This window comes from Scomber japonicus, chromosome 5 (genome assembly GCF_027409825.1).
Source record: "Scomber japonicus isolate fScoJap1 chromosome 5, fScoJap1.pri, whole genome shotgun sequence".
Classification (NCBI taxonomy): domain Eukaryota; kingdom Metazoa; phylum Chordata; class Actinopteri; order Scombriformes; family Scombridae; genus Scomber; species Scomber japonicus.
In genome coordinates, this window is record NC_070582.1 from 681,787 (window position 1) to 694,141 (window position 12,355).

The 12,355-nt window shown below is 39.1% G+C and overlaps 1 protein-coding gene across 1 annotated transcript in view; it reads right to left on the bottom strand.

Moving 5' to 3' along the window:
• Positions 1-7,115: 7,115 nt before the first annotated feature.
• Positions 7,116-12,355, bottom strand: part of LOC128359151 (GRAM domain-containing protein 4-like) — a 15,044-nt gene continuing 9,804 nt past the window's right edge. Inside the window, exons 15-19 of the mRNA XM_053319588.1 lie at positions 10,233-10,383; positions 9,998-10,091; positions 8,845-8,935; positions 8,341-8,409; positions 7,116-7,962 (exon numbers count right to left, since the gene is read on the bottom strand). Of these exons, the coding sequence (XP_053175563.1) occupies positions 7,855-7,962; positions 8,341-8,409; positions 8,845-8,935; positions 9,998-10,091; positions 10,233-10,383 (513 nt within the window). The 3' untranslated portion in view covers positions 7,116-7,854. The remainder of the gene's footprint in view (positions 7,963-8,340; positions 8,410-8,844; positions 8,936-9,997; positions 10,092-10,232; positions 10,384-12,355) is intronic.

The following is a 12,355-nucleotide window of genomic DNA, read 5'->3' on the forward strand; positions in this document are numbered from 1 at the left end:
CAGTGACATCAACAAATATCTGACACCACCATAAAAAAATAATTATGAATCTCAGGTTCATTTGAAAGCCTCGCCGATGTGTGACAGTCTAGATTTTCAGCGCATTAAACCTTTAACAGCTTTTATGCTTTATGTAAATATTTCATGTGTCAGAATTAATGACTCAGTTTCACCTGATTAAAGATATTAAGTTTATATATGTGAGGCTTCTGAGATCAGTGCAGTGAATAGGGCTGGGTGTCAGTACTCAATACCTTTAAGGTATCAACCGCAATAAATCAAGTAGTACAGAAACGCCTCCCGTCAAACGATACCTGCTATTAATCCTTTTTGCAACCAGAGATGAAAATATGACTATTTGTATGGATTTGCTCACAGCCAATCAGCAGCAAGCGTTCTTCAACTAATAATTAGTAATAGTTTGAAGACTTTTAAAATGCATTTGTATAAAAATCTATTCTATTCACATGATGGGTATTAAATGAAGTACTCAGTTGGTATTGGTATCACTTTAAGGGTTCTTGGAACGACACGATACCCAGCCCTAGAAGTGAAATATGTAACATGTATATATTGATCAATCAATTAACATTTATTTTATTTTATAGCCTTTATGACACATGCTGACAGCCTTTAAGGCACAAATATGTATAGTTGCATGTTAAAGGATCATTTTGCTGATTTTCTCTGTTTTCAAACCAACAATGAACTGATCTACGAACAGTTACTGTGTGTGTATCAAAGTCTGATATATCTTATTCCTCTGTTTTTGGTTAAAACTATTAAAAACACATCAGTGAGTCACACCGCTGCACTGGGTCACATGTTCCTTCATTACTAAGAGTTTGATCACGTTAGTTTGTTCAGAAAAGGAAAAAAAAAAGACTAATAACAGTCTCTGAGAGTAAGGCAGAGCCCACTGAGCATGTGCAGGAATGCAGTTCTGTTTATAGCCTCATTAGCTTGTTGTGCTACAACCTCTGGACTTTGTATTCAAGTTAATTACAATGCAGCAGTTAAGGAACGAGAAAAGCAAGAAACATGTCGCCCAATGTCAGAGATGGAAGAAGTACTCAGAAAAGTAAAAATACAGAAACCAGAATGATCTTTAAGGGTTTATATACACAGCTATGAACAGCTATGTGTTTAATATTAATTATCTAAAGTCACTACATGTCAACACAGGGATAGAAGTTTAAAGTGTCTTCCACTAGTTTTATAACATCGTCCTGTGTTTTGCTGGTGAGCTGCTGGTGAACACGGTGTGAAACGGAGAGGAAAGGTCTGCGAGTTACTGCCGCTGCTGCTCAGTTAATTATTTACTAGTTGTGGTGGTTGTTAAGATCTGATGGATGAATGCATCATATTGTATAAAACCAGAGATGCAGACAGCTAGGGATAAAAATAGAAACATATCAGCTGTTATTACGGCCTGTGATAATAAAACTCTCCACACTGAGCAATACACACAGTATAAGCATGCAGTGAAGCCGAGACCAACCTTCAACCACCGCTCCTGTTAAACAGCATCAATAAAACCGTTAACCGAAGCAAACATCAAAACTGCACCAAGTTTTATCTCCACTGACTCCGTCTTCAATAAATACAATAAAATGACCTCTGGACTCAAATAACACACAAGATAAACATGATGAGAGTTAGACGTGCTCAGTCCACACTAAACATGACTAACCACAACTTCCATCTGCTCTGGCACCAGTATAAAACCAGTACAGCACCAGTATGAGACCAGTACAAAACCAGTACGACACCAGTACGGCACTATTATGGAACCAGTACGGCACTAGTATGAGACCAGTACGAAACCAGTACGACACCAGTACAACACCAGTATGACACCAGTATACCAGTATAACACCAGTATGACACCAGTATAACACCAGTATAATACCAGTATAACACCGGTATAACACCAGTATAACACCAGTATAATACCAGTATAACACCAGTATAACACCAGTATGACACCAGTATGACACCAGTATGACACCAGTATAACACCAGTATAACACCAGTATGACACCAGTATAACACCAGTATGATACCAGTATAACACCAGTATAACACCAGTATAACACCAGTATGATACCAGTATAACACCAGTATAACACCAGTATGATACCAGTATAATACCAGTATAACACCAGTATGACACCAGTATAACACCAGTATAACACCAGTATAACACCAGTATAATACCAGTATAACATTAATATAACACCAGTATAACATTAGTATAATACCAGTATGACACCAGTATGACACCAGTATAATACCAGTATACCACCAGTATGACACCAGTACAACACCAGTATAATACCAGTATGACACCAGTACAACACCAGTATAATACCAGTATGACACCAGTATGACACCAGTATACCACCAGTATAATACCAGTATGACACCAGTATGACACCAGTATACCACCAGTATACCACCAGTATGACACCAGTATGACACCAGTATAACACCAGTATAACGTATAACACCAGTATAACACCAGTATAACACCAATATAACACCAGTACAACACCAGTATAACACTAATATAACACCAGTATAACACCAGTATAATACCAGTATAACACCAGTATAATACCAGTATGATACCAGTATAACATTGATATGACACCAGTATGACACCAGTATAACACCAGTATAATACCAGTATAACACCAGTATGACACCAGTATGACACCAGTATAATACCAGTATAATACCAGTATGACACCAGTATGACACCAGTATAACACCAGTACAACACCAGTATAATACCAGTATAACACCAGTATGACACCAGTATAACACCAGTATAACACCAGTATAATACCAGTATAACACCAGTATAACACCAGTATAACACCAGTATAACACCAGTACAACACCAGTATGATACCAGTATAACACCAGTATAACACCAGTATAATACCAGTATAACACCAGTATAACACCAGTATGATACCAGTATAACATTGATATGACACCAGTATGACACCAGTATGACACCAGTATAACACCAGTATGACACCAGTATAACACCAGTATGACACCAGTATAACACCAGTATAACACCAGTATAACACCAGTATAACACCAGTATGACACCAGTATGACACCAGTACAACACCAGTATAACACCAGTATGACACCAGTATAACACCAGTATGACACCAGTATAATACCAGTATGACACCAGTATAATACCAGTATGACACCAGTATAACACCAGTATGACACCAGTATAACACCAGTATGACACCAGTATAATACCAGTATGACACCAGTATAACACTAATATAACACCAGTATAATACTAGTATAACACCAGTATAACACCAGTATAATACCAGTATAACACCAGTATAACACCAGTATAATACCAGTATAACATACAACACCAGTACAACACCAGTACAACACCAGTATAACACCAGTATAATACCAGTATGATACCAGTATGACACCAGTACAACACCAGTATAATACCAGTATAACACCAGTATAACACCAGTATAACACCAGTATAATACCAGTATGACACCAGTATGACACCAGTATGACACCAGTATAACACCAGTATAACACCAGTATGACACCAGTATAATACCAGTATGACACCAGTATAATACCAGTATACCACCAGTATAACACCAGTATGACACCAGTATAACACCAGTATAATACCAGTATAACACCAGTATAATACCAGTATAATACCAGTATGACACTAGTATGACACCAGTACAACACCAGTATAATACCAGTATGACACCAGTATGACACCAGTACAACACCAGTATAATACCAGTATAACACCAGTATGACACCAGTATGATACCAGTATGACACCAGTATAACACCAGTATGACACCAGTACAACACCAGTATAATACCAGTACAGCACCAGTATAACACCAGTACAACACCAGTATGACACCAGTATAATACCAGTATGACACCAGTATGATACCAGTATAATACCAGTATGACACTAGTATGACACCAGTACAACACCAGTATAACACCAGTATAATACCAGTATAACACCAGTATAACACCAGTATGACACCAGTATGATACCAGTATAATACCAGTATGACACTAGTATGACACCAGTACAACACCAGTATAATACCAGTATAACACCAGTATGACACCAGTATGATACCAGTATGACACCAGTATAACACCAGTATGACACCAGTATAACACCAGTATGACACCAGTACAACACCAGTATAACACCAGTACAACACCAGTATGACACCAGTATAATACCAGTATGACACCAGTATGATACCAGTATAATACCAGTATGACACTAGTATGACACCAGTACAACACCAGTATAACACCAGTATAATACCAGTATAACACCAGTATGACACCAGTATGATACCAGTATGACACCAGTATAACACCAGTATAACGTATAACACCAGTGTAACACCAGTATAACACCAATATAACACCAGTACAACACCAGTACAACACCAGTATAATACCAGTACAACACCAGTACAACACCAGTATAACACTAATATAACACCAGTATAATACCAGTATAACACCAGTATAATACCAGTATGACACCAGTATGACACCAGTATGACACCAGTATAATACCAGTATAATGCCAGTATGATACCAGTATAACATTGATGTGACACCAGTATGACACCAGTATAACACCAGTATAACACCAGTATAATACCAGTATAACACCAGTATGACACCAGTATGACACCAGTATAATACCAGTATAATACCAGTATAACACCAGTATACCACCAGTATAACACCAGTATAACACCAGTACAACACCAGTATAATACCAGTATAATACCAGTATAACACCAGTATGACACCAGTATAACACCAGTATAACACCAGTATAACACCAGTATGACACCAGTATGACACCAATATAAAACCAGTACAGCACCAGTATAACACCAGTATAACACCAGTATGACACCAGTATGACACCAGTATAACACCAGTATGACACCAGTATGATACCAATATAATACCAGTATGATACCAGTATGATACCAGTATAACATTGATATGACACCAGTATAACACCAGTATAACACCAGTATAATCACCTGTAGATAAGAATCATTGACTTCCTGTCTGCAGAGGAAGTAGCCGCTGCGTTGCACCGCTGCACCTTCACCACTAGATGGCGGTAAATCCTTCTCACTGCTCCTTCAGGAAACCTCCATTCAGCAGCACGCCGTGTTGCACCTCCGTCAGTTCACCACCAGATGGCAGCACGCCGTGTTGCACCTCCGCGAGTTCACCACCAGATGGCAGCACGCCGTGTTGCACCTCCGCGAGTTCACCACCAGATGGCAGCAAAGCCTCCACAACTGTTCTGCAGCTTCAGATGTTTTAATGATTCCTCTCAGCAGAGTACAATTTAAACTCTAAGCAGAAAAACAATTAATCTGAAAAATAAAAAAATAAAAATAAAAATAAAAATAAAAATAAAAATAAAAATAAAAATAAAAATAAAAATAAAAATAAAATAATAATAATAAAAATAAAATAATAATAATAAAATAAAATAATAAAAATAAAATAAAATAATAATAAAATAAAATAATAAAAATAAAATAATAATAAAATAAAATAATAATAAAATAAAATAATAAAAATAAAATAATAATAAAATAAAATAATAAAAATAATACAAATAAAATAATAATAATAATAATAATAATATGAAACTGTGAAATTTGTTGGTTTTGAGATTAAAAATGTTAAAGTAAATAAAAAATGAATGCATTTGTTAATTATTTATTCTGTCTACAAACATAAAGTTATATAAAGTTGATATTTTTTTAATGCTCATTTTAATATTTAGTTGTTTACATAAAAAGAAAAACAAACAAGCAGCTGTTTTTTCTGATATTTTAATTTAACTGAATTTTAAAAAGTTTTCATCACATTTTAACCACGACGATCATTTCATTAAAAACTTTACAGCATTTTATAAAAGAGTCAGCAGGTCGCCATGGAAACGGAGGGTAAAAGCAGAAAACATGAACCAGAAAGAGGCAACTTGGCATTAACAGCTGGCGTTACTATAGCAACAAATACACTTTTTACACAAAAACTTTGTAAACAGAATATTTTAAAATCATAATAATTAAAATAAATAATGGAGAAAAACAGCTGATTATTGATCGGTAATGATCGGTAATGATCGGTGTGAGGTGATTAAACTCCTGAACGTGTAAAAAACTAAAAGTTAAATTTAAAATGATTTCACTGAAATAAACTGAATGAAGTAAATAAATGCTAAACGCTGGTGAGACCGTCAGACGGACAGTTTATACATTCTGTTCATTATTATTGAACTCAAATTATAATTCATTTAAAGTAAATAAACTGAAGAGCAGCAGGAACAAAGCTGCTTGTTTTATATTAAAAACATTAATATTTCAGCTTTTATTAGCGTCTCAGCTTTTAGGCTACGATGTCAGCTAAAAGATAACGTTCCTTTAACTTCATTAGTTTGAGCTGATCGGCTTCAAGCTGCAAAAACTACGTTAAACTACTTATTAGAAACATGATTTGTGTTTTTAACATGAGAACAAAACTAATGTTTCCATCATGAAGCTCCACGTACACACTGATACTCACTTTATACAGTAAACACACAGGAACGCTAACTAGCAGCTCCTCCACCAGGAGGCCCTGAGGAGGCGCTGCAGCTCCTCCACCAGGAGGCCCTGTGGAGGCGCTGCAGCTCCTCCACCAGGAGGCCCTGAGGAGGCTGCAGCTCCTCCACCAGGAGGCCCTGAGGAGACGCTGCAGCTCCTCCACCAGGAGGCCCTGAGGAGGCTGCAGCTCCAACAAGCCCTGCTCACTGTGATTGGCTCGCTACATGTTGGCTAAATCTGATTGGTTGTTTGATTCGGACAAAGTCCAGTTTAAAAAAAATGAAATGCGCACACACACACACACACACACACACACACACACACACACACACACACACACACACACACACACACACACACACACACACACACACACACACACACACACACACATCTGAAAAAACTTAAAATTAAATGAAATTAAATATTTTTGAAGCAAAAATAGAAAATAAAAAACTTTATTAAAACATTATTTCCTGTCAGTTTGAGACATTTGATGACATCACTGATGATTAACTGAGGAAATAAACAATATTGGCAATATGAGATCAATAACGAAAATAATCAATAACGACGAAGAATTCACCGAAATATAAAACTGAGAAACTTCTCTGATGCTTTCATGATCAGAACTAGAAATCATGATTCAGTATTTAAAGGTTGCAGCACTGAGCCGGCCAACGACTGCCTGCTCTACATGTGATGATCTCTCCTTCATCTCTAGTAGTTGTAATGTTTGTGTGTGCAGTACAACGGCTAACACGGCTCTTAAGCTCCTACATGAAATACTTTTAATCCCACCACCTGCAACCAGTGTTAAAGTACTCTGATTACTTTTAGAACAGTAATCTAACTCCACAGTGTGATTACAGTTCAGCTCTGATACACTTTCAATGATCAATAAACATTTTTACACATAAAAAACCCAAAAACCCCAAAATATAATAAACTGTTTCTTCTTCACTGGTTTTCTGAGGCTGACTCTGCACATGCTCAGTAGGTATGTTTAGCAGTTAGCCGGCTCAGTGAGGTCAGGAAACAGCTGATCCTGATGTCATACCAGGGATCAGCTGATCCTGATGTCATACCAGGGATCAGCTGATCCTGATGTCATACCAGGGATCAGCTGAAGGTAATCAGAGGTTCGGTGTTACTATGGTTCTGGGTCGGTGGCCGTAGCCATGGCAACGATCTTGGTGTACTGGGTGCAGATGGCGTCGAAGGCCTCGTCCCGATGCATCATGGCTCCAAACACCATCGGCTGCAACACAACAGAGGAACATGTGACTCTCCGGCCGGGTCACATGACATCTTCATCTTCGCCGAACATCACATGATCATTTAAACTGCTGGCTTCAAAAGCAGCGAGCTGATTGGCCGGCGCAGTCTGAACATTTGACGTTAAATCCGTTTAAACTGAAACGTGACTTGATGAAGATGAAGCTTCATGTTTCTCTCATCATAATGAAAGTCTCTGATATGATGAAATAAAGCATGAACTATAATCCTGTATCATATTCTATAAGATATGAACCATAAAGCTTATTAAACTGTTTTGAATGTTTTCACTAAAAACCTGAAAAGGAGCAGGAGGAAGTTAATAAATCACATTTCATCACTTCCCCCAACGAGCTCTTACCTTCAGGGTGGATGGTGTTGCTATGGAGATACCCATCCCAGAACCAGGAAGTACTGACAACACTTTGTACTGAGGAGGAGGAGGAGGAGGAGGAGGAGGAGGAGAAGGAGGAGGAGGAGAAGAAGAAGGAGAAGAAGAAGAAGAAGAAGGATTAGTCAGCCGTCACTTTAAATCATCTTGTTTAATTCTTACAGTCATCGTCACATGATCATCGTCACATGATCATCGTCACATGATCATCGTCACATGACCTGGAGGGGATAAAATTGGGACTTAATATCAGATATTTTGTCTCATAAATGACTTTAATCTCAGACATTCAGAGTTCTTTCTCTATAATCTGATTGAATGTACTTCTGATAGTTAATATGATGTTTTATTAAAAGCATCTTTCTAACTTTTCATTCATCTGCTAAATGAACTGATTGATTTATAAAACAGGAAGTGTGTCAGCTGATCCTGAACACAGACTGAAGCTTTTCATTGGACGGACAGACTCGGTACCTTCTGGATGTCCGTGATATCGAGCAGCTTGATGACTTTGTTCCTCTTGGACGATCCGGACCTCGAACTGGAGCTCTCAAAACACAAATAACTGAGGAGACAGAGACGAGACGGTTAGAGACAAGAGACGACGCTAGCTAGTAGTGATCGGTTGGACGTGATCGGTTGGATGTGATCGGTTGGATGTGATCGGTTGGATGTGATCGGTTGGACGTGATCAGTTAGATGTGATCGGTTGGATGTGATCGGTTGGATGTGATCGGTTGGATGTGATCGATTAGATGTGATCGGTTGGACGTGATCAGTTAGATGTGATCGGTTGGATGTGATCGGTTGGATGTGATCGGTTGGATGTGATCGATTAGATGTGATCGGTTGGATGTGATTGTTGGATGTGATCGGTTGGACGTGATCGGTTAGATGTGATCGGTTGGATGTGATCGGTTGGATGTGATCGTTAGATGTGATCGGTTGGATGTGATCGGTTGGATGTGATCGGTTGGATGTGATCGGTTAGATGTGATCGTTAGATGTGATCGGTTGGATGTGATCGGTTGGATGTGATCGGTTGGATGTGATCGTTAGATGTGATCGGTTGGATGTGATCGGTTGGATGTGATCGGTTGGATGTGATCGGTTGGATGTGATCGGTTGGATGTGATCGTTTGGATGTGATTGTTAGATGTGATCGGTTGGATGTGATCGTTAGATGTGATCGGTTGGATGTGATCGTTGGATGTGATCGGTTGGATGTGATCGGTTGGATGTGATCGGTTGGATGTGATCGTTAGATGTGATCGGTTGGATGTGATCGGTTGGATGTGATCGGTTGGATGTGATCGGTTGGATGTGATCGTTAGATGTGATCGGTTAGATGTGATCGTTAGATGTGATCGTTAGATGTGATCGGTTGGATGTAATCGGTTGGATGTGATTGGTTGGATGTGATCGGTTGGATGTGATCGGTTGGACGTGATCGGTTGGATGTGATTGGTTGGATGTGATCGGTTGGATGTGATCGTTAGACGTGATCGGTTGGATGTGATCGGTTGGATGTGATCGGTTGGATGTGATCGGTTGGATGTGATCGTTAGATGTGATCGGTTGCGGAGGAAGAGGAAGCTGGTGTTTGGACAGGAAGTGGAGGACTCACTTTTCGGTGATGTAGAGGACTCCGTTGCGGATGTAGTCTGACGGAGTTCTCTTGTCCCGGTTGATGAGGCAGCAGCGCCAACCGTTCTCACACACTGAAACAGCATCAGCACAAACCTGGTTACGCAACACCGTCACCACGGCAACCACAGCCAGGACCAGGAGCCAGCCGGGTCTGGTTCCTCTCTGGTCTTCAGGCAGAACATTCACGGTGAGAACATGAGAACGTTGGGTACCTGTCAGCGGGCGCTCCTCCTCCGGCAGGTTGAACACTTCGTGGAACGCTCCTCTCTTCGTGCTGTAGTACCGCCCCCCCTCCCCATCGTCACGGCTCACACTCAGAGGAGCTGCAGCACCAACACTGCCTCGGGCCCCCCCATCCCGGACCTGGACCAGAGGGGGGAGGGGTTTGGAAGTACTTGAACTTTACTGTAGTACTGTTAGAGGTACTAGTACTTTACTGTAGTACAGTTAGAGGTACTAGTACTTTACCGTAGTACAGTTTGAGGTACTAATACTTTACCGTAGTACAGTTTGAGGTACTAGTACTTTACCGTAGTACGGTTTGAGGTACTAGTACTTTACTGTAGTACGGTTTGAGGTACTAGTACTTTACTGTAGTACAGTTACAGGTACTAGTACTTTACTGTAGTACAGTTTGAGGTACTAGTACTATACTGTGGTACAGTTTGAGGTACTAGTACTTTACTGTAGTACAGTTTGAAATACTAGTACTTTACTGTAGTACAGTTTGAGGTACTAGTACTATACTGTAGTACAGTTTGAGGTACTAGTACTTTACTGTAGTACAGTTTGAGGTACTAGTACTATACTGCGGTACAGTTTGAGGTACTAGTACTTTACTGCAGTACAGTTTGAGGTACTAGTACTTTACTGTAGTACAGTTTGAGGTACTAGTACTATACTGTAGTACAGTTTGAGGTACTAGTACTATACTGTAGTACAGTTTAAGGTACTAGTACTTTACTGTAGTACAGTTTGAGGTACTAGTACTTTACTGTAGTACAGTTTAAGGTACTAGTACTTTACTGTAGTACAGTTTGAGGTACTAGTACTTTACTGTAGTACAGTTTGAGGTACTAGTACTTTACTGTAGTACAGTTTAAGGTACTCTTACTTTACTGTAGTACAGTTTGAGGTACTAGTACTCTACTGTAGTACAGTTAGAGGTACTAGTACTATACTGTAGTACAGTTTGAGGTACTAGTACTATACTGTAGTACAGTTTGAGGTACTAGTACTATACTGTAGTACAGTTAGAGGTACTAGTACTATACTGTAGTACAGTTTGAGGTACTAGTACTTTACTGTAGTACAGTTTGAGGTACTAGTACTATACTGTAGTACAGTTTGAGGTACTAGTACTATACTGTAGTACAGTTTGAGGTACTTTACAGATTAAAACAAAGTTCAACTAAACAAAGAAACAAACTAAGAAGCTTCAAAGTTACAGTAAAAACTTCTAATGTAGGAAGAACTCTGAGGATCTCGCAGCTTTAGAGGAACTACGTCTGTAACTACAGAACACACTGCAGAACACACTGCAGAACACACTGCAGAACACACTGCAGAACACACTGCAGAACACACTGCAGAACACACTGCAGAACACACTGCAGAACACACTGCAGAACACACTGCAGAACACACTGCAGAACCTACCTGCTCACAGTCAGACAGCTGAGAGAGAGAACACAGCACACACTGAAACCAGAACCACACACACACCAGCTGATGGGACCAGTTAGAACCTTACGTCTGTCTGCTCTGCATGTTCTAAATGTTCTAGATGTTGTGTATGTTGCAGATGTTCTAGATGTTGTGTATGTTCCAGATGTTCTAGATGTGTATGTTCCAGATGTTGTGTATGTTCCAGATGTTGTAGATGTTGTGTATGTTGCAGATGTTCTAGACGTTGTGTATGTTCCAGATGTTCTAGATGTTGTGTATGTTCCAGATGTTGTGTATGTTCCAGATGTTCTAGATGTTGTGTATGTTCTAAATGTTCCAGATGTTGTGTATGTTCTATGTGTTCTAGATGTTGTGTATGTTCCAGATGTTCTAGATGTTGTGTATGTTCTAAATGTTCCAGATGTTGTGTATGTTCTATGTGTTCTAGATGTTGTGTATGTTCCAGATGTTCTAGATGTTGTGTAAGTTGCAGATGTTCTAGACGTTGTGTATGTTCCAGATGTTCTAGATGTTGTGTATGTTCCAGATGTTCTAGATGTTGTGTATGTTGCAGATGTTCTAGATGTTGTGTATGTTGCAGATGTTCTAGATGTTGTGTATGTTCCAGATGTTCTAGATGTTGTGTATGTTCCAGATGTTCTAGATG